The following is a 19,755-nucleotide window of genomic DNA, read 5'->3' as shown; positions in this document are numbered from 1 at the left end:
ATACAATTTTCAAGACAAGAAGGAAGCACAATCTCACTCCGACGAAATTTGATTTGAGATTTTGCCCGAACGACACAATTAATTTTGCAAGTAGATTAAAGGAAGTGATTACATCACTTCATCTTCTGTATGCACTACATTAAAGGAACACTCTTGATGAAGCATGTGAAGCTATGATTTAAAGATTCTCCGCTATGGATTCCAAAACTTTCTCTTCCTAGTTGTTGTCAGTCAAAATTTCAATATTCGTCGAAGTTTTGCTATTAGAATTTATCTGCTGGAATTCCAAAATGGTCGATATTAACGTCAACGGAAAAGTAGCTTTGATTACTGGAGGTTCCAGAGGCATTGGCTACTACATCGCTGAAAGTTTCGTTCTTAATGGTGCCTCAACAATTATTATTACTTCTAGAAAGCAAGACGCTTGCGACAAAGCTAAGGCTGAATTAGACAAGTTGTCTAAGGAAAATGGCAAAAAAGTAACAATTATTTCGTTGGCCTGTAACATCGCCGACGATAAAGCTTTTGAAAAGTTCTACCAGGAGGTGTCGACGAAGATTGACAAATTGGACATCTTAATTTCCAATGCTGGAGCTGCCTATGGCGAAACTCTTCTCAAGCACCCAATTGGAGCAGTAAGAAAGGTTTTGGATCTTAATGTTACTGCGGTTTTTCAAAGTGTTCAGTTGTTCCATCCATTGTTGGTCAATGCCGGTACCAAAGAAGATCCTGCCAGAATTATCATAACATCATCTGTTGCCGCCTCCATTGCAACGGATTTTGGTGGAACTTATGGGTACTTGGCTTCGAAAGCAGCAGTTTCCCACTTGGGTAAGAATCTTGCAACTCAATTAGGTCCTCAGAATATTAACGTAAATATCATTGCTCCTGGCATTTTCCCGACAAAAATGTCCAAGTATTTGGTGGAAGAGAAAACAGATACTTTAATTAATGACAATCCTAAGAGAAGATACGGTCGTAAAGAAGACATCCAAAATGCTGTTTTGTGGTTATGCTCTCAACAATCGAACTATATTAACGGTATAAGCTTACCTATCGATGGTGGTCTCTACCTTGTGGGAACTCTGAAGTTGTCAAAATTCTGATTACATATACTACTTCTAATATCATGACATTCATTGACTTTATCAAAAAAAAAAAAGAAAATAAGGGCATTACTCTATTTATTAAGGTATTATAGAACTAATGCATGTTATCGCTTTGACTATAGCTTATCTAATGGAACAAGTGGATAGGATTGGGTATACCGCCACCACGTAATGGTTTAACTATGCGAAGATTGAGTCCTCCCTTTGGTGATTTGGTAGTCTCACTGTGAAACATCCCAGATGTCTCGGAAGTTTCAACTTCATCTAATGTATTTTGAATCATATTGGATCTTCTTCTGCTTTCCTTCAAAAATTCATTTATCGACACATACTCTTGGTGGAAATTAAGCACGCTACTCTGAGATGTGATATCCAGACCAGCAATTGAGATGGTCTTTAAACTACGGACTTTCTCAGTAGGACTATCAGGCCATTGTAAACTCTTGGACAGATTTATAGAAAATCCTCCATGGTGATTTTCCTTTTCTGCCTCTGCGAGTGTTTCAGAAGTGCTGTCATTTCCGGAAACTACCAGGTCTCTGATTTCTTCTACAGGCTGCTCGACTATTGGATTTTCAAGCACTGGAGTACCCAGATCTAGCACTGGAGTACCCAGATCTAGCACTGGAGTACCCATATCAAGCACTGGAGTACCCAATGACTTTCTGTATAACAGTGGCGTTAACTGTAACCTTTCTTTTTCTTTCTCCCATGACAAAGTCTCCCTTCTGATGTTCAATTCCTCTTGCTTCTGTTTATTAAGCTGTTCAAGTCTCATCTGGATGTCACCCAATTTGTTGCGGAATCCCAATGTTTCTCTTGAAATCAAGAGCTGTTGCTCCTTCAATGCCAGCTTCAATTTATTGATCTTAATATCACGAGATTCGATAATCTTCTCACTGATCAAAAGGTGCTTTCTGAGGTTGATGTTGATAAGCTCTACATCATTAAGTTTGTTTCCAATATTATGCAATGAGTTTTCCAATGAAAATAATTTGGACTCCTCTGTGTGAGAGTTTCTTAAGTTTTTCATCTTCATTCCCAAGATTGTATTCTCCAAGTCTTCCAATTTCTTATCTTTTCTCGCCAATTCGTCATGAAGCAAAGAGTTTGCTTTCGATGGGGTCGAAGCAGTAGGCATTGGAAGTCGACTGCTGAAATCCTTGGTAGGTGTTCTTGGTGACCTCATGCTCAAGCGTCCTACAGCCGTAGGTTGCTTTGGAGTAAATTGTGGCTTCTCTCCTGCTCTCCATTCTGCTAATTCGGCTTCTAACTGCCTAATATACGACATATTATTGTCATTAATCTTCTCTAACAGAGCTATCTTCTGTTTGAGTGCAGTTGTGGATAATTCAGTATTTACATGTGCTACGTTCTTGATGTTTTTTGCACGAGTACCAAAACGAAGGGTGGAAAGAGTTTCTGCTTCATTGACAGACGAGGGAGAGCAATTGATTATGAGTGAGGTTCTCAGATTTCCTCCAAGTGACTCTTGAAGAATTCTGGTTAGTTTCGAATCTCTATATGGTATATGCGTAGACTTTCCGTCTGTTAATGCGTTGATGACATTTCCTAGAGCTGACAATGAGCTATTGATCTTCTTTGCCTCTTCCAATGTCTGGCCTTGTGCTCCTGTCTTGTCGACCTTTTCGGAGCCTGCTAAGTCGACAAGAAACAACCTTGACTTCTTCGTGACATCTGTTCTTGAGTGCTTTTGAGACAAGTTTATTTGGACAATGGCGTGCGATCTGGAACTTTCCGAATTCAGCAAGGTGCTATTAGTTGTTCTGTACCTCAATCCTTCGTTTAATATGTCAAGAAGATCATCCACAGATGATACAAAAGCTTGGGCCAACCCTTTGACATGTACTCCATTTAACTTGTCTTCGTGGATAGAAAACTTGTGATTTGGATCGTCATTGTTGGCTATGTCTATCAAATCCCTTATCTGTTCCATGTGAATCTCAAAATATGACACTCCCACAGTGTATTCTATATCCGTGGAGCCATTGGCGATTCTATTAAATATTTCTTGTGATATACGCGGTGTTATACCCATATGCTCTTCTCTTTTATTGCTTCCCATCATTGTGTAGGACTTACCTCCCCCTGTTTGGCCGTATGCCAAAATGGTACCATTGTAACCGTTCAAAAGATCGTCTACGGTCTCTGAAATGGAGAACTGGTATATGTCTGCTTGTGTGGAATATGGACCAAACACTCTATCAAAAGTGAAGAGAGTAGCAAGCTCTTTGGACTGTAATGAGACACTTTGGTCGTTAGGAAAGGTGACTATACTTTTGCCATGAGCAGAGTTCTCCCATTCCATAGGCGGTCTGAATCTACAAATCACCTTGATATTGTTATGGGCAACAGGGATTTTTGTGAGTGAAAGATGTGCTGTTGCATTTGCTGTAGCCGGGGAAAGGTAGTTAAATGGTGATACTTGCCGCTGGGGTTCTCCATTGTCGAACAGGTCATTGCTGGAGAACGAGTCGTCTAATGACTTGCTGGAGAACGACATTGATTTTGAAGTAAGTAGTACGTTCTAGTGGTTGTCTGGATGTACTTGAATTGATGATAAGTTGAAGTGAAGGGTGATGGTTTGGGTTGTGTTAAAGGTAACGATGTTGACAATGACCACGCTGGCGGCTAACGAAGCTGACTCTGATGAGAAAGGATGTTGTTGTAAATTTGACGAGGGATAGCCGATGAGGGCGGTTAGTGTAGCGGGTGATGGATGGGTGAAATGAATGAATTGAAGTTAATGGACCGCTTGTGTGTGTTGGATGTGTCTAATTTCTATTTCTGTTACTCTTGATAGATCCAACGAACTGGCAACAGGAAATGCTTCAACTCTGAATAGTTAAGCCTGACACCACAATAACTAAGGGCGATGGGCAGTAAAGGTCAACAAGTAAAAGTACACAGCTTGGCGGATAGCGGTTCTTGTTGTGATCCAGAATCAGGGAATTTTTATGATCAAGAGGAACAAGCGAACCAAGAAGAAAGTAGAAAGAAAAATAACAGAAAAGAATAAGAACAAACAAACACTAAGATTTTGAAGATTCCCAAAGATTAAAGGAGTAACAAAACACTAACAGAACTCAGAAAATATATACAAATGCTAAACACAAGAATGTCAAATTATGCACCCAACGAAAGAGAATAAAGAAGAACAGAAAACGATTAGTTTTGGAAAAAAAAAATCGTTCCTGGGTTAAATTAGAGAGCCGTCAAGAAGTGTTATGCAAAGTGCTATGCAAAGTAGCTATGCGAAGTGCTACGCGAAAAAGCTCGTTGTTGGTTAGAAGAGGCAGAGGCAGAGGAGGAGGAAGAGTAAGAGGACAAGGAGAAGGACAGGGAGAAGCAGGTAAGACACTGCCGTACCAATTGGCGAGGGAGTGTGTTAACTACTGGAGCAGCTTAAATTTTTTTGGATGCTATCGTATTTTCTTACTTCTGCTTAGAATCCGTGCAATGAGGCATCATGAAGACTAGGGAGAATAGGAAAGAAGGCTGGTTGTACTGCCTACTTTATCTACTGATCTACACAGCTAATGACACCAATGCAGTTTCCTGGGCCATGCTTATAACTTTACACTACTTTACACTACTACCAGTAACTCTGCTACTCCCCTCTACTATGGCCTCACTCCTCCGTCTTTACTCCCTAAATGCTACCTGGTAGGATCTAACTGATATTTTATCGGCATGTACGTCGCCTCGTATTTTTTTTTACTGCCACTCCCAAAATGTAAACACAATAAAACTCGTCTAACTTGGCAGTAATATGCAACGACGCGCGTCACTTTAAAGTTAGACGAGAATGATATAGTTGCGGCACGGATGTTTTGGTGTGAGCCAATATAGAATTATGAGGTAGCACGGTACATGGAATCGATGCCAATGCCTTAGTTGGGGTTAATTCGAGTGTCAGTGAGGTCAAATGTCTGGCTCAGTGCAATGCAGTAAATAGATGTACAAGTGTGCACACGTAAGGGGAAGAAGTCGCAAGGAAAGGGTCAAGGATCACAGGTAAATGGTTGAAGAAATCTCACGAATTGTGGTATTTGCATTGAGCGCGTACATAGCATCCTGGGTTAGACCAAGCAGAAAGAGACAGACGAAAGGTTATTTGAATAGTGTTACGGAATTTAACTTCGAGACCTCACAGGGAGCACATGCACATCAAAATTACCCCCTTATGTGGCGAATTAATGCTTAAGCTAGACTTTGCAACGGCCCTAGTGCAAATACTGGAAACAGTCAATTTCTACAGCCAATTACTTATACCAATCGGGGAAAAGTGCTGTACCCCGAGTTCTGGAAGATCAACTTATAAAGGTGTCTTCGTCATCGATGCTTGGTCAGGGGTGAAGAATTTATCTCGCAAAAAGCTTAATGCTTCTTTTCAAGCTGGAGTGCTGCATTGACTGATTGATGCAAAGAAGTAACAGAACAATGCATTTCGGGTCCTCTGGATTGTGCACATGCTCCAAAAGAATCGGAAGACGAAGAGTATTGAACCAAAAATTGAAAAAAGCATAGCTCAAACTGACATATTTCGAGGTTGGCGTGACTACTAGATCCTAACTGGTGAACAGCGAAGGCTGCAAGAACTTACCAAAATAAATATTGCCGACTCGCCTAGACTTCAACTGGTGTCTCGTAGCAAGTGATACATACTGACCAGGCATGATTCAGAAGCTTACATCAGTAGTGGATAAATCTGAATAATACCATGACATCACGTGAAGTCAGCGTAAGTCGCGATGATTAATTTTTTCGACCAGATGATTCATCTCCGGAGTCAAGTTTTGGTCCAGAGTCAGCTTCTAAGGATCTATCGTACTTATCTACTGCAACTCTATCATTGATACCCCGGATCACTCGATTACAACCAAACCGTTGAACCCAGGCTTTTCTCCTCAGTCTTCACTTTCGGTTTCCTGGTCTCACTCCGTCCAATAGCTGGTCCTCAACCCTCCTATTAGTCATCTCCAACCTCCATCAGTAATCCTAGCATACAGGATACCCCTAAAACCACGTTATGTTGAAAATTTTTCGTATACGTAGCGCTTGCGGGTCGCTGGATATTAGTATAAGTCACGTGGAGCTCATACATAATGCCTCCGTTACGGCCACCGGTCGGTACTGAGAAATTACTCATACTGAAAAATTCGATGTAGCCTGAATCAATATAAAATTTACAGATGTCCTTAACTTGGCAGATCTTCTCTTGTGTCATTGTCCATCGAAAGCGCCGATAAACCAAATAACAGGTTCAGAATACATTGTTATAGGTAATAGAAACAGGTATTTCAGACTTTATTAGCACAACAACCCATCCGCCTACAATTCACACAGTCATGTCTTCACCACAGCAAATAGCCCAAAGCTTCCAGCAAGCATTGAACCTTTCTGGTTCCCCTTCTAATGCTGTCTCAACTTCCCCAACTCAATCGTACTTGTCTCAGTACATGCAATTGAGCAAGAAGCCAACTAAAGCCTTGAAACCTTTCTCTACTGGAGACATCAAGATCTTGCTTTTAGAAAACGTTAACGTCACTGCCATCAACATCTTCAAGAACCAAGGTTACCAGGTTGAGTTCTACAAGACTTCTTTGCCAGAAGACGAGTTGATTGAAAAGATCAAGGACGTTCACGCCATTGGTATCAGATCTAAGACAAAGTTGACCCAGAATGTGTTGCAACACGCTAGAAACTTAGTTGTCATCGGATGTTTCTGTATTGGTACCAACCAAGTCGACTTAGAATTTGCTGCCAAATCTGGTATTGCTGTATTCAACTCTCCTTTCTCCAACTCCAGATCTGTCGCTGAGTTGGTTATTGCTGAGATTATCACCTTAGCCAGACAGTTGGGTGACCGTTCTATTGAAATGCACACTGGTACCTGGAACAAGGTTTCCGCCAAGTGTTGGGAAATCAGAGGTAAGACCTTGGGTATCATCGGTTATGGTCACATTGGTTCCCAATTATCTGTCTTGGCTGAAGCTATGGGTATGAATGTCATCTACTACGATATCTTGATGATCATGTCTTTGGGTAACTCAAAGCAAGTCGACTCATTGGATGAATTGTTGTCCCGTGCTGACTTTGTCTCTTGTCATGTCCCAGAAACCTCCGAAACCAAGAACTTGTTAAGTGGCCCACAATTTGCTGCCATGAAGGATGGTTCTTACGTCATTAATGCTTCCAGAGGAACTGTTGTGGATATTCCAGCTTTAGTCCAAGCCATGAAGGCTGGTAAGATCGCTGGTGCCGCTTTGGATGTGTATCCACACGAACCAGCCAAGAATGGTGAGGACTTATTTGTCAACAGCTTGAACAGTTGGGCCTCCGACTTGTGCTCCTTGAGAAATGTCATTTTGTCTCCACATATCGGTGGTTCTACTGAAGAAGCCCAATCTGCTATCGGAGTTGAAGTTGCTTCTGCTTTGACTAAGTATGTCAACGAAGGTAACTCTTCCGGAGCTGTCAACTTCCCAGAAGTTTCCTTGAGAGCCTTAGACTTGGATGCTGAAAACACCGTCAGAGTGTTGTATATCCATCAAAACGTTCCAGGTGTGTTGAAGACCGTCAACAATATTTTGTCTAACCACAACATTGAGAAGCAATACACTGACTCTAGAGGAGATGTGGCCTACTTGATGGCTGATATCTCTGATGTGGATCTCACTGACATCAAGTCTTTGTACGAGCAATTGGAGCAGACCCCATACAAGATCGCTACTCGTTTATTGTACTAAATGTGTTTCCTTGCAAGTCTTTTTAGTGACAGTACCATCAGGAGTGCTTGACTCACTATGAAAAATATTCGTTCTTGTTGAACAAACCCTAACAGCTTTCGTTTGTTGTTTAAACGAGGCTTATACCTCGGTATGCCTTCGATTCTTGTTCCTGTATAAATTAAAACCATACATACTTTTATATACTGCCTTATACGCTTCCTTAATTAATATCGTTCATTATAGGGTGTTCCTTGGTGATGTAGTGGTGAGAAGAGGTTGGAGATTGCGGAAAGTATCATTTTGATACAAAGAAAGGGAATAAAATGCCTTCGAAAGTACTGCAAACACGTCTTGCAGTAGAGTGTTCTTGTAATTTCTGAGACATCAATCGAGGAATAACGGAGGAATAACGGAGGAAGACTTCTCTTCTGCATTACCTCAATGTGTTTAAGAAGAAAGTAAGCAGGCGTTCAACTGAAAGTCATTAAAGAACTTTTTTTGAACGTTTCTCTTTCAAAATTTCACCCCATATGCTAATGCAGCTCCATATCTATTTTCACGATTGTAAAGTCCTCATAAGCTATAACTTTACATTGCTTCTAGAGTCCTTAAAAGTAACTAAATCTTTTTACATTTTACACCCAAATTTTTACAGCCAAAAAAAGTTATTGTCTTTGAGATAAATATATGGTAGCGCAGTAAACTATATCCTGTTGTGCTACCATTTATGCTTTTATATTCGCTTTTCTATAAATTTATCTGCTTTGGAAATATAAACAGAGAGTGTGTGTGTGGGTGTGTGTGTGTGATGATGAGGCTGCTGGTAAGACAATGAGTGGTCACTGAGAGACAGTAAGTGAGACAGAAAATTGGTAGAACACATTTCATAAGTTCAGTATTTATAACCACCAATATTTCTACTGTCTAATGTCTAATGTCTTATGTCTAATGTCTAATGTCTAACGCCAAAAACTAATGCTGATGTCTAATGTCTATTTCTTCTGGTTGTAATCTTCTTCTTTATCTCTTTATTTTTTTCACTCTTAACAACACTCTAGATGTCATTGTCTTTCCTATAACATTACCTTCAGTATTACCTTCTTCGCTCCATCGTCCCCTTCTCCACTTCACCATTCTTCACCATTCTTCACCATTCTTCACTGCTCTCCTTCTATTCATATACTCTCCCACTCACACACTTCTTTCCCATCTAAGCCGCTACCATACTCACCATACTCCCATACATCCGGGTAACCTTAATTCCTGCACACCACATCCCCGTCGTTTGGTGGCAACTCAATCGATCTGTTAATGGAGTGAGCGTGTAACTGTTCGTTGGAGGAAGTCACTGTTAGTAAGAAGTGATACAATTAGTGTGCCATTGAAGAAGAACCGTTAGTGGGATACAACACGAAGACATAAAGTTTCGTTGGATAGCCTTTCATAGTATTTGACTGAGAATATCAGATTTATTGTGTCGTTGTTTTCACTGTTCGTTGTATCGTTTTGGTTGTAAATCATTGTATTATAAGTACTCGTTCACTCATTTGACGCTGTACTTTAGTCTAGCTGGAAACCGCTAAAAGTTACTTCATCGTCCATCAAAAGGGTGAAAGTACCGTTGGATAGTTTACCAAAACAGATAGAGGATAGATCACTTCCATTTTCTACTATCTTTCTATTGATAATTTATTGTGTTTTCATCTCATCCAAATCACAAAAGCCATGACTCTTGTCTCCGCTGCCCCATATCTCGCCCTTCTCGGTGAAGAAGATACCAGTCTTAAGGCCTACGCTCTCACATCGCTTAATGATGTAGTTGACCAACTCTGGGCAGAAATCGCCAACTCAATTACCGATTTGGAAGAGCTTTTCGAGGATTCATCTTTTGAAAAGCGTTCGTTGGCTGCTCTTGTCATCTCGAAAGTGTACTACAACTTGGGTGACTTCGAGGCGTCGGTAAGATACTCTTTGTACGCCGGTGACGAATTCAATATCGAGGAACAATCACAATACATAGAAACCATCGTCAGTCAATGTATCAACCTTTACAACCTGCTGTCACAAAAGAAGTTTTTGGACAGTAGTGTGAGTATTGATCCCAGACTTACCGCTATTTTCGAGAAAATGTTGGAGAAGTGTATTAAGGCTAATGAGTTGAGATTGGCCTTGGGTATCTCGCTCGAAAGTTATCGTTTAGATATAGTGGAGGCCATTTTGGGCCAACAAATCAAAGAAAACGAGGAAAATGCTTTGGCTTTGATAAACTACGTGCTTATTTGTTCGAATACTGTCATCAGCAATACCCAATTTAGAACCAAGGTCTTGAACACCTTGATAAAATTGCTCTTGAGCTTGAAGAGCCAAGACTTCTTTACTATTGTGAAAATCATCGTTCAATTGAATGACGCATCATTAGCAACCGAATTATTCAAAGAATTGGTTACCAAGAAAGAAGCCTTGATTGCTTATCAAGCCTCGTTTGACTTGGTCAATACTGCTCCTCAGCAATTGTTGGATACCGTTATTGATGATTTAACCGAGTTGAGTAAAAGCAGCTCTAACTTAGATGGAGTTAATGGTACTACACATACTAGCAATGATGCACCCTCTACGATTATCAAGAAAATTCTTTTGATCCTTTCAGGTATTCCCTCATCTGATCTTGATCTGACCTTCCTCTACACTAACAACAACACTGATATTTCCATCCTTAACAGAACAAAAAACCTTCTTGAAGGACGTTCTTCCATCTTCCATTCTGCAGTGACTTTTGCTAATGCATTCATGCACGCGGGAACAACTGATGACTCCTTTTTCCGTAAAAACCTTGAATGGCTCGGTAGGGCTACTAACTGGTCTAAGTTCTCAGCCACCGCAGCACTTGGTGTCATTCACAAGGGTAATTTGTCCCAGGGAAGAAACATATTAAAGCCTTATCTTCCAGGTTCCTCTGGTGCTCCTCATACTAAAGGTGGATCTCTCTTTGCATTAGGTCTTATATACGCTGGTCATGGTAGAGAGATTGTCGACTACCTCAAACTGTACATCGACGAACATGGAAATTCGGCAGGAAGTAATGACACTGATGTCATGCTCCATGGTGCCGCTTTAGGTGCCGGTGTTGCAGGTATGGCTTCCAGAAGTGAGTCTCTCTACGAGTCCCTTAAAGTCGTGTTATACTCGGACTCGGCTGTTTCTGGTCAAGCTGCTGGTTTAGCAATGGGTTTGGTTATGTTAGGTTCTGGAAACGAACAAGCAGTCAACGATATGCTTACTTATGCTCAAGAGACTCAGCACGAGAACATTATCCGTGGCTTGGCAATCGGTATTGCCCTTTTAAACTATGGTCGTGAGGGTAAGGCGGATGCAGTGATCGACAAGCTCATGGAACAAGAGTCATCTATCTTGAGATATGGTGGTACATTCACTATTTCCTTAGCATATGCTGGAACAGGAAACAACGGAGCAATCAAAAAGCTCCTCCATTATGCTGTTTCAGATCCGTCTGATGATGTTAGAAGAGCAGCAGTGATGGGTTTGGGTTTCCTCTTGATTAGAGATTACACAGCAGCACCACAAATTGTTGAACTCTTATCTCAGTCCCATAACCCTCATGTGCGTTATGGTACTGCTTTGGCACTTGGTATTTCTTGTGCCGGTAGAGCATATTCGCCAGCAATTGAGGTGTTAGAACCATTAACAAAGGATCCCGTAGATTTCGTTAGACAAGGTGCATTAATGGCTAGTGCCATGATTTTGATTCAGCAAAACGAATTTGCCTACCCCAAGGTTAAGGACTTCACTAAGCAGTACGCTGATACTGTGAAGAATAAGCATGAAGATGCTTTAGCCAAGTTCGGTGCCACTTTGGCCCAGGGTATCATTGATGCTGGTGGAAGAAACGTTACTATCCACTTGGAGAATGCTCAAACTAACACCTTGAATATAAAGGCAATTGTGGGTTTGACAGTATTTGCTCAATCATGGTACTGGTTCCCATTGGCTCACTTTTTGTCTTTATCGTTTGCTCCTACTTCTATAATTGGTGTCAGAGGCGACTTAAAGGCACCAAAGTTTGAATTGAACTGTCATGCTAAACCTGAGTTATTTCAGTACCCACCAAAGGTGGAAGAAACAAAAGAAAAGCAGCCAGATAAGATCGCCACTGCTGTGTTGTCTACAACTGCAAGAGCCAAGACCAGAGCAAAAAAGAAGCTCTCCAAGAAGCTGGAGGGTGAATCTGCTTCTAAGGTTAAAGACGAAGACAAAATTGAAGTCGATGAAGAGCCAGAAAAGGCTTTAGAGAAGGCGTCCGACAAGAGTGAAAAGGAGACTCCGGCCGAGAAAGACGAGTCTAAGGAGACTAAAGAGCAGAAGAGTAATGAGCCAGCCCCAATTCGTTATTCGAAGACTCCTTTCAAAATTAATAATCTCTCCAGAGTCTTACCTATTCAGTCTAATTACGTATCATTTATAAAAGAAGACGAAAGATTTGTGCCAGTGAGGAAATTCAGAGGTGCAAGTGGAGTGATAGTCTTAGAGGATACTAAACCAGACGAGGAAGCGGAGATTATAAAGACGGTCAGACAGTTAAATACTACAGAGGCTCCTATTCCAGAGGCTTTTACCTTGAGCGAAGAGGATTTGAAGGAGTTGGAAGATGATTAAGCGAACTCTAATCAGCTATGCTGAATTTTGTGAAGCCTGATAAAATACGCATATATTAATGTAAGTAAATTCAAAATAAAAACTATAATATTGTAGATTTTGATGCAGATATAGAAGGTGATCATTAGAATTCTATAAAATGAGAAATTGATCAAACTTGAACAATTGCCGTCACAGGACGATGGTCACTGAAGAAATAGCCATCGAATTCATGGTTCATCACCTCGTGCCTCATAACATGAACGCCATGTTGTACCCAGATGAAATCAATGCTGGATTCTTTTCCACCTTTGGTGAAACCAGAACAAGTGTATTGGAACCCTCCCTTCTCAACGGCAATTGTTCCAGCATCTACCAATCCCCCATTAGCTAGTGTTTTGTAGGCTTCATGATTTGGCTCACTATTGAAATCTCCTACTAAGAAGCTTGCCCATTTCGTTGCTAACATCAAATGAAGAATTTGTTTTGAAGAGTTCTCCCTTGCTAGTTTACCTCTGTGATCATAGTGAGTATTCATAAAGGTAACAACGGTTCCCAGCTGTCTATGTCTTAAAGTCACCACTGTGACAATTCTAGGCAACGCAGCATCCCAACCCTTGCTTGGAACATCAGGGGTTTCGCTTAACCAATATGTTCTTCCAGAGAGAAACTCCCATTCAGAATCCTTATAAAATACTGGAGCAAATTCTCCTTTATTTATGCCATCGTCTCTTCCAATTCCAAAATACTTCCATTCAGGCCCTAAGCCGGCTTGAATATCATCCAATTGGTTCTTCTTGACTTCTTGAAGTCCTACCAAAGTCGGTAGGTAGCTAGCGCAGTAGTTTATGCATCCAATAACATGCTGCTTTCTGATTGACCACGGTCTTTCGTTTGCCGTAGGGTTCTTGCCGTCATTTCTTATGTTGTGAGTGTATAATTGGATGGTAACAGGTTGATTGTGGTGATCTTGCTGATACTGCTGTCCTTGATGGTCATTCTGGTTGTTTTGATAATGTTGGTCTTGTTGTTGGTAGTGTGGATCGTGTTGATATTGTTGGTCGTTTTGGTGACCTCCAGGATAAGAGCCACCGTTATTGTGATTAGCTGCTGCTGCTCCATGCTGTGGATTATTATGGTTGGCGTACATCTCCTTGGCCTTATTCATAGCCACTTGGATGAGTTTTCGTTTGAGGACACCAGGGATAGGCATTTTCGGTGAGTTTCAATTGACTATTATAGAGCTAGGTTTCGAAAGCCTTGCTTATATGTATATGGTTCTGGTATCACTTCTCTAAGGAACGAACAATGGGAAGAGAGTCAATTGCGTGATAAATGAAATACTTAATTCTCTTTTAACTGATTTCCTTACAACACATATATTTATATCTCTAATCCCTTTTTAGTCTCTCTCTTGCTCAGTTCCCGATGCTGAACTTATGGCACCCAACGACAGATACGGCGCTAGTCATTCAAAGAACAAAGCCCAGGCTATATCTCATTACTAGCCGCCTGCATGAATGCTTGTGGTAAGATGGAGTGTGATCTTATCAGACAATCACTGGTGGTTGATCATCGGAGTGCATGTATACGCTTTAATGAAGATCTAGCAATCGGGGAAGATCTAGTGGTAGCAATCGCAGTGTTATGTGGAGTATGATGATTCTATGAGTATTGGTAGTTAAGTTCAGTTCATTAGGGTTTTGTTTTTTGTTTTTTCGGAGGCTGTAAAGCGTGGAAGTGAGGTTGATGAGTTGATTTGTGAGGTTGATGTAAATTGGAAATTGGCTATCTCAATGTTTTAAGCAATGGATTTAGCATGAGACAAGAAAGCATTAATATATAAATAGATGTGCTTTAATAATGGCAGCATTGCTACCAAATTAGCATTCTACAACAGAGTCCTTTCACTTTTTTTGGATAAATGTGTTATGCAACAGAGGGACTATATCCGTATGACATTTTGAATTGGAGAACAACAAAACTTTGATGAACCGTACTATTGTTCAATCACACATAAGTGTATCCTGGTGTCAAATGTAATCTATGTAATCTATGTTCTCAGTATGGCACAGCGCACAATTTGTAGCTAAATGATGTCTCTATTTTCTTTCACATGTTTTTCGGTAGGGAGAACGCGTCGCACGCAGAAAAACTCAATTTTCTGTAAATTTAGTACCTCTTAATGAGTGGTTTGGGCACAGTAGCCTAACGAGACTTTTATGCGAGGAGGGGGGGATTTTAGCCACAGAGTGTGAGAGTATCTAAAGTGATACAGTAGGCATTTAATGCAGAGGTGTTGGTGAGGTGTTGGTGTCTGTGCCCAAAAGTCAGTTTCTGTGTCAGTTTCAGTGTCAGTTCCCATATCACGTTTAATAGAAGAGATAGTATAGGCGAATATATAGCTGAAATGGCGTGTACTCTCACTATCTCGTCAAGCTTCATTCAGGAATATACAAAGTCGAATTACTATTTATATACGCCATATAAGTTTTTTTTTTTCGTAACTGAGCCTTTTCTTATCTCTTGCCCTTCATTCCCATAGTAGTAATAAAACAATATCATAAGTATCATAACATAACATAAGATAACAAACACGCTGCCTCTGTCTGTGCTTTCCGTGTCTCTGTATCCCATTCTCTGCATCTTTCTCTCTCTCTGCCTGTTCCGTCTCTCTGCTTTTTCCGATTCTTCTTCCCTAGACATCTCCCCTTACTTCTCACCAATTCCACTTCTCACCACTTCCACTTCTTGCCACTAACACTTCCCATATCACTTCTTAGTTCACTCAGTCACCACCACCTTCACCATCAACATAACTCCCCCTGCATCCCAGTGTCTCCCGCTAAAATTAACCCTGCTCTCCCTAAAAAAAACGCGGCACTTACCGTGTTATGTAGCGTCCCTCACTAACTTTATTACTTCTAATACTTTTGCATTCTACGGCCCGCTCGGTGACATCGTTCTTCACAGTTATGTGATAGTGCTGTGAGCCCCACATCCATAATATACATATGCTCTATTCCACAAAAATGTACAACACGGGCCAGGACATTAACATCTCGTCGGAAAGACTCCTTTACCACACCATGGACGGGATTCTGGCGTCGCTAGACGACTTGGGAATCAAAATCGCACTGCAAGTGGTAGAGGCTACCGAAGCAGAGCATCATGGAGGACTCCTCTCCTACTGTATCAGCCCCAGACCATCGTTAGAATCCGCTGAAAGCAAGTCGCATATCCCCTATAAAAACATCCTTTGGGTGGAACCTGTTACCGACGATACCGGTGAGGTCCAGAACGAGTTAGAAGTGACTTACGCCAAAGCTTCTGGCAAGCACTCGGTGAAACCAACCACTTTGCACGTCCAGATCCTGAACTATAAACCAAACATAACGTCCACTCAGGAGCTAGCTAACTACATTCTTTCGAAAGCATACAAAAATCACATAATTGAACCCACAGTACTAGTGGTCATAAACCCTCATGGAGGCCAAGGAAAAGCGGTCAAAATATACAACTCGGAAGTGAAACCGATATTGAGAGCAGCCAAGGCAAAGATAACTTACCAAGAAACAAATTACCATGAGCATGCAGTGGAAATAGCGAGAGATTTGGATATCTCGAAATATGATATCATAGCGTGCTGTTCTGGAGATGGTATTCCTCATGAGATCATAAACGGATTCTTCCAGAGGCCTGATAAAGGTGTAGAGGCTTTTAACAAGGTAGCTATCAGCCAGCTTCCATGCGGGTCCGGAAATGCGCTTTCATTAAGTACTCATGGTAGCAATGATGCTGCCTTAGCCACGGTTCATATGCTCAAAGCCATGAGGACTAAACTTGATCTTATGGCTGTAACACAAGGTGTTGGTGAAAATGCTACCACCAAATTATCCTTCTTGACCCAATGCTATGGTATTATTGCCGATGCCGATATTGGAACTGAGCATCTCAGATGGTTGGGGCCAATGCGGTTTGACTTGGGAGTGGCCCAAAGAGTATTAAACAGAAGTAAATACCCATGCGAGTTGTATGTCAACTTTGTCACAAAGTCAAAGCAAGATATCTCTGCCCACTTCGAAACCCATCACCGGAGAGTTAGTTCGAGTGCGTCAAACTTAGAATCTGTTTCCGAAGAAGAGGACTACGTTAAATTACCTACATTGACAGAAGAAAACTTGCAAATCAAAGGACCACAATTAGATGAAAGCCCACCTTCGTCATGGGTCAGGATCGATGATTCTATTGCCAAAAATATCAATATACTTTATGTTGGAAAGATGCCATATATTTCTAACGATGTGCAGTTTTTCCCTGCTGCTCTACCTAACGATGGTTATATGGATATGATTCTCACAGATACGAATACTTCAGTGTTGGAGACAACTTCTATCCTCATGTCACTTGACAAGGGTCTCCATGTACATAATGAAAAAGTTCATCACGCTAAGATTTTGTCCTATAGATTAGTTCCTAAACTTCCTGGGCACAATCACTATATTTCCGTTGATGGTGAGAGCTTCCCATTCGAGCCATTGCAAGTTGAAGTCTTGCCGGGAGTCCTAACTGGGTTGTTGCAAGGAGGTAACTTCGTGGAAACTTGTTATTCTCAGTAAAAAAACTAGCTTATATTCATAGCGTATATTTGAAGTTGGCACATCAGGAATTGCTATGAGCCGGAGCATTAGATGATCTTTCTGATCTCCTCTAGCATATGTTTGTTACAAGTTATCTTGTCCTGTATTTCTTTCTCTAGCATGTCTTCATTAGATCTAAACTGTGTTGCGAGATCCTCCACAGACCTCGTAAGGAACCGGCACAACTTTTCAACAATAACGATTTCATTATTGTGAAACATTCTCCTGTTGATAAATAGTTTGTATAGCCTGGAAAAGTACATAATGGAGTCATCATATAAAAGTGGCACCAAACTTTCGAAGCAGCCTTTCAAAATTTGATTAGTAGTATCAAATAATATGTCGTATGCATATTCTAAGTCATCATAGCTTTTCTGTAAAGACTCTCTCTCTGATTTAGCATTGCGGAGTCTCTCTTTGGAAGTCTTAATAGCTAATATTAACAAATCTTGATTCTTCGACTTTGCCACCAACTGCTTTTCTATCTTCTTTTTTTCTTTAATTAAGGACTCAACTTCTGCTTTCCAATCCTCAATGGACTGCTTGTGCAGCAAAGGACGTTGCTGGTGGCGTTGATTTTGAAGTGATAACTCCTCAATCTTCTCTATCAATTGCTGTTCTGTCTGTCTCCCATCTTTCCCTTGCACACCGCTCATATTAGCTATCACAGATAGTTGCTTGCCCGCCTCTTTAAAATTATCTTCTGCCTTTATGAGTAAGTTGCTTAAATGTTGGATGTGCAGAGATTGTTGCTTGGAGAAGCTTTTCCAAGAGTCAACATCTGTTTTTGCAGCCAGAATCCTTGATTTTAGCAGCTCGATTATTAGATCTTTTTCTTTAATTTCTTGGACTGTTCTTTCAAAAGGAATGCTATAATCTCGTTCTATGAATTCTTCCTCTTCCCTCTCTCGTTCAAGTTCAATAACTCTTTTCCTTTGCTTATCTCTATCTTCACTCAATTGATTCAAAGTACTCTTTGTGACACGAAGCTCATCTTCTAATTGTTTTATCTTGTTGCTACACTCGTTATGTCCATCATCTTCCAATTTGCTTCTCAACCTTTCGAGCTCTTGTATGGAGCATTCTTTTTGGCTGAGAAGAACAGTGACAAGGTGGATAAGTGTGGGTTCGCCCTTCGAATTACATTGGTATCCTTTACTTTGAATCAACTGGATTATTGAATCTCGTTCATTAATGAATTCATTTAGCTGGATGTTGCTTTCATCTTGTGATTGAGCTAATTTAGTTTCTAGCTGGATAATATCAGATTCCAACTGGGCATTTTCAATCCCCCTTCCCTGGTTCTCCACTGCTAGTTTTGCAACTTCATTGCTAAGACTCTCACATTTATGGACATACTCTTGCTCAACTTGTAACATCTCTTTTGCAAAGGCTTCTGCATCCTCAGTAAATTTGCTTAACTTACTCTCCATCATCTTACCCAATGAGTAAATGATATTAGAGAGCTCATAGTTGTTTGAATAAGTAACAGAGATATCATTCTTTCCAGCGATATTGGCGAGAATGTGCAAAGACTCCAACACATCCTTATTATCTAGATCAACTTGCTTCTCCTCCTTCGGGTCTGGATTCTCAAATCTTTCTTGTTCATTTTCATCGATTTCTTGATTGCAAGATGTTCTTTCCGCTGGGATCTCAGCCTCTGTGCTTTGGTTGGGATCTTGCTCGCTTGTATTATCTTTCAAATCAGCCGTGTAGAGACCTTGCATCTCACTTTCGTACAGCCTGTATTCCTTAAGCGTTTTGTGGTGAATGAATTCGCCAATTGGGTCACCGCTATGTGAGGAATAAACAGAGGAAGATGTGATGGCTGGCTTGACTTCCAACGACTCGTCTAATACTGAAGCACTTTGATCTTCATCATTAATTGGCGAAATCAAGCCATCTTCATCGCGCTCTACTAGATTAAACTGGACAGATTTCTTCTTCGTTAAAAACCCGATACTAGGCGTCTTCTTGAGATTGAAACTTAAACTCTTGCTTTTCTTTAGTTGGTTCGGAGAGAAGGGATCAAAGCTATCATCGGGAACAATCAAGAAATTGTTAGCATTATTTTCAAGTCCGTTGGCATTGATTGGTATAGATATGCTTTCATCAACTCCCAACTTGGGTATTTCACTGAGGACGATTTGCTCCTCAGAACTATCGTTAGAGTCTGAAGAATTGTCAGAATTAGCGCTAGCTAGAGGAGTGGCCACTATGGGAGGTGATTCCTCTGACTCACTCTGGCTCAGTTTAGGAAAGAATCCCTTGAACATTGAAGTCAGTAGCCGCTATCCTTGTTCCCTCATAAAGAAACAGTGTCTGGCGGTTATGATAAACAACCACTTAACTTTTTTTGCGGCCAAAATTATCTCGTAAATATTTGCTGCGAGCATAGTTAAGCAGTGATTGAGGACAGGACTTTAAAGTATGGTGTACTAAAGAACATTGCCGAAGAGTATAGTTATGGACGTAATATTCTGGAGGTTCTTATGAACTGTGGTACATTCTAATTAGCTCCCATGGGCTAATTAGCTCTCTTGGGTGCTTTGTGAAAGTATTGAGTAGGAGAGTTATGGCCACTATTACTTCACCAAC

At 40.8% G+C, this 19,755-nt stretch overlaps 7 protein-coding genes across 7 annotated transcripts; 4 read left to right on the top strand and 3 right to left on the bottom strand. All coding sequences in view use genetic code 12, as the record gives it.

The window, feature by feature from the left end:
• Positions 1-185: 185 nt before the first annotated feature.
• Positions 186-1,171, top strand: RJT20DRAFT_16752 (uncharacterized protein). Its single transcript, XM_064919194.1, has one exon. It carries the CDS (start codon positions 291-293, stop codon positions 1,104-1,106), a length of 816 nt encoding a protein of 271 aa, XP_064777550.1. The 5' UTR covers positions 186-290; the 3' UTR covers positions 1,107-1,171.
• Positions 1,172-1,236: 65 nt separating this feature from the next.
• Positions 1,237-3,633, bottom strand: KIP4 (Kip4p; the record flags this gene model as incomplete). The annotated part of the gene is made up of 2 exons (XM_064921329.1): positions 1,237-1,668; positions 1,756-3,633. 2 exons carry the CDS (start codon positions 3,631-3,633, stop codon positions 1,237-1,239), a joined length of 2,310 nt encoding a protein of 769 aa, XP_064777549.1.
• A 2,709-nt stretch (positions 3,634-6,342) lies between these two features.
• On the top strand, positions 6,343-8,101 carry SER33 (phosphoglycerate dehydrogenase). Its single transcript, XM_064916324.1, has one exon. The coding sequence runs from the start codon at positions 6,482-6,484 to the stop codon at positions 7,880-7,882; it is 1,401 nt and encodes a 466-aa protein (XP_064777548.1). The 5' UTR covers positions 6,343-6,481; the 3' UTR covers positions 7,883-8,101.
• A 1,281-nt stretch (positions 8,102-9,382) lies between these two features.
• RPN2 (proteasome regulatory particle base subunit) lies at positions 9,383-12,621 on the top strand. The gene has a single exon (XM_064919193.1). It carries the CDS (start codon positions 9,590-9,592, stop codon positions 12,533-12,535), a length of 2,946 nt encoding a protein of 981 aa, XP_064777547.1. The 5' UTR covers positions 9,383-9,589; the 3' UTR covers positions 12,536-12,621.
• Positions 12,622-12,686: 65 nt separating this feature from the next.
• RJT20DRAFT_89902 (endonuclease/exonuclease/phosphatase family protein) lies at positions 12,687-13,664 on the bottom strand (the record flags this gene model as incomplete). The annotated part of the gene is made up of 1 exon (XM_064921295.1): positions 12,687-13,664. One exon carries the CDS (start codon positions 13,662-13,664, stop codon positions 12,687-12,689), a length of 978 nt encoding a protein of 325 aa, XP_064777546.1.
• A 1,710-nt stretch (positions 13,665-15,374) lies between these two features.
• On the top strand, positions 15,375-17,167 carry LCB4 (sphinganine kinase). The gene has a single exon (XM_064919191.1). The coding sequence runs from the start codon at positions 15,529-15,531 to the stop codon at positions 17,131-17,133; it is 1,605 nt and encodes a 534-aa protein (XP_064777545.1). The 5' UTR covers positions 15,375-15,528; the 3' UTR covers positions 17,134-17,167.
• Positions 17,168-19,579, bottom strand: RJT20DRAFT_16705 (uncharacterized protein). Its single transcript, XM_064919192.1, has one exon. The coding sequence runs from the start codon at positions 19,431-19,433 to the stop codon at positions 17,202-17,204; it is 2,232 nt and encodes a 743-aa protein (XP_064777544.1). The 5' UTR covers positions 19,434-19,579; the 3' UTR covers positions 17,168-17,201.
• Positions 19,580-19,755: the final 176 nt, after the last annotated feature.

This window comes from Scheffersomyces xylosifermentans (genome assembly GCF_036884685.1).
Source record: "Scheffersomyces xylosifermentans strain CBS 12540 chromosome Unknown RJT20scaffold_1, whole genome shotgun sequence".
NCBI lineage: Eukaryota > Fungi > Ascomycota > Pichiomycetes > Serinales > Debaryomycetaceae > Scheffersomyces > Scheffersomyces xylosifermentans.
Note: the sequence above shows the minus strand (reverse complement) of the source record. Positions and strands in the feature narration are given on the sequence as shown.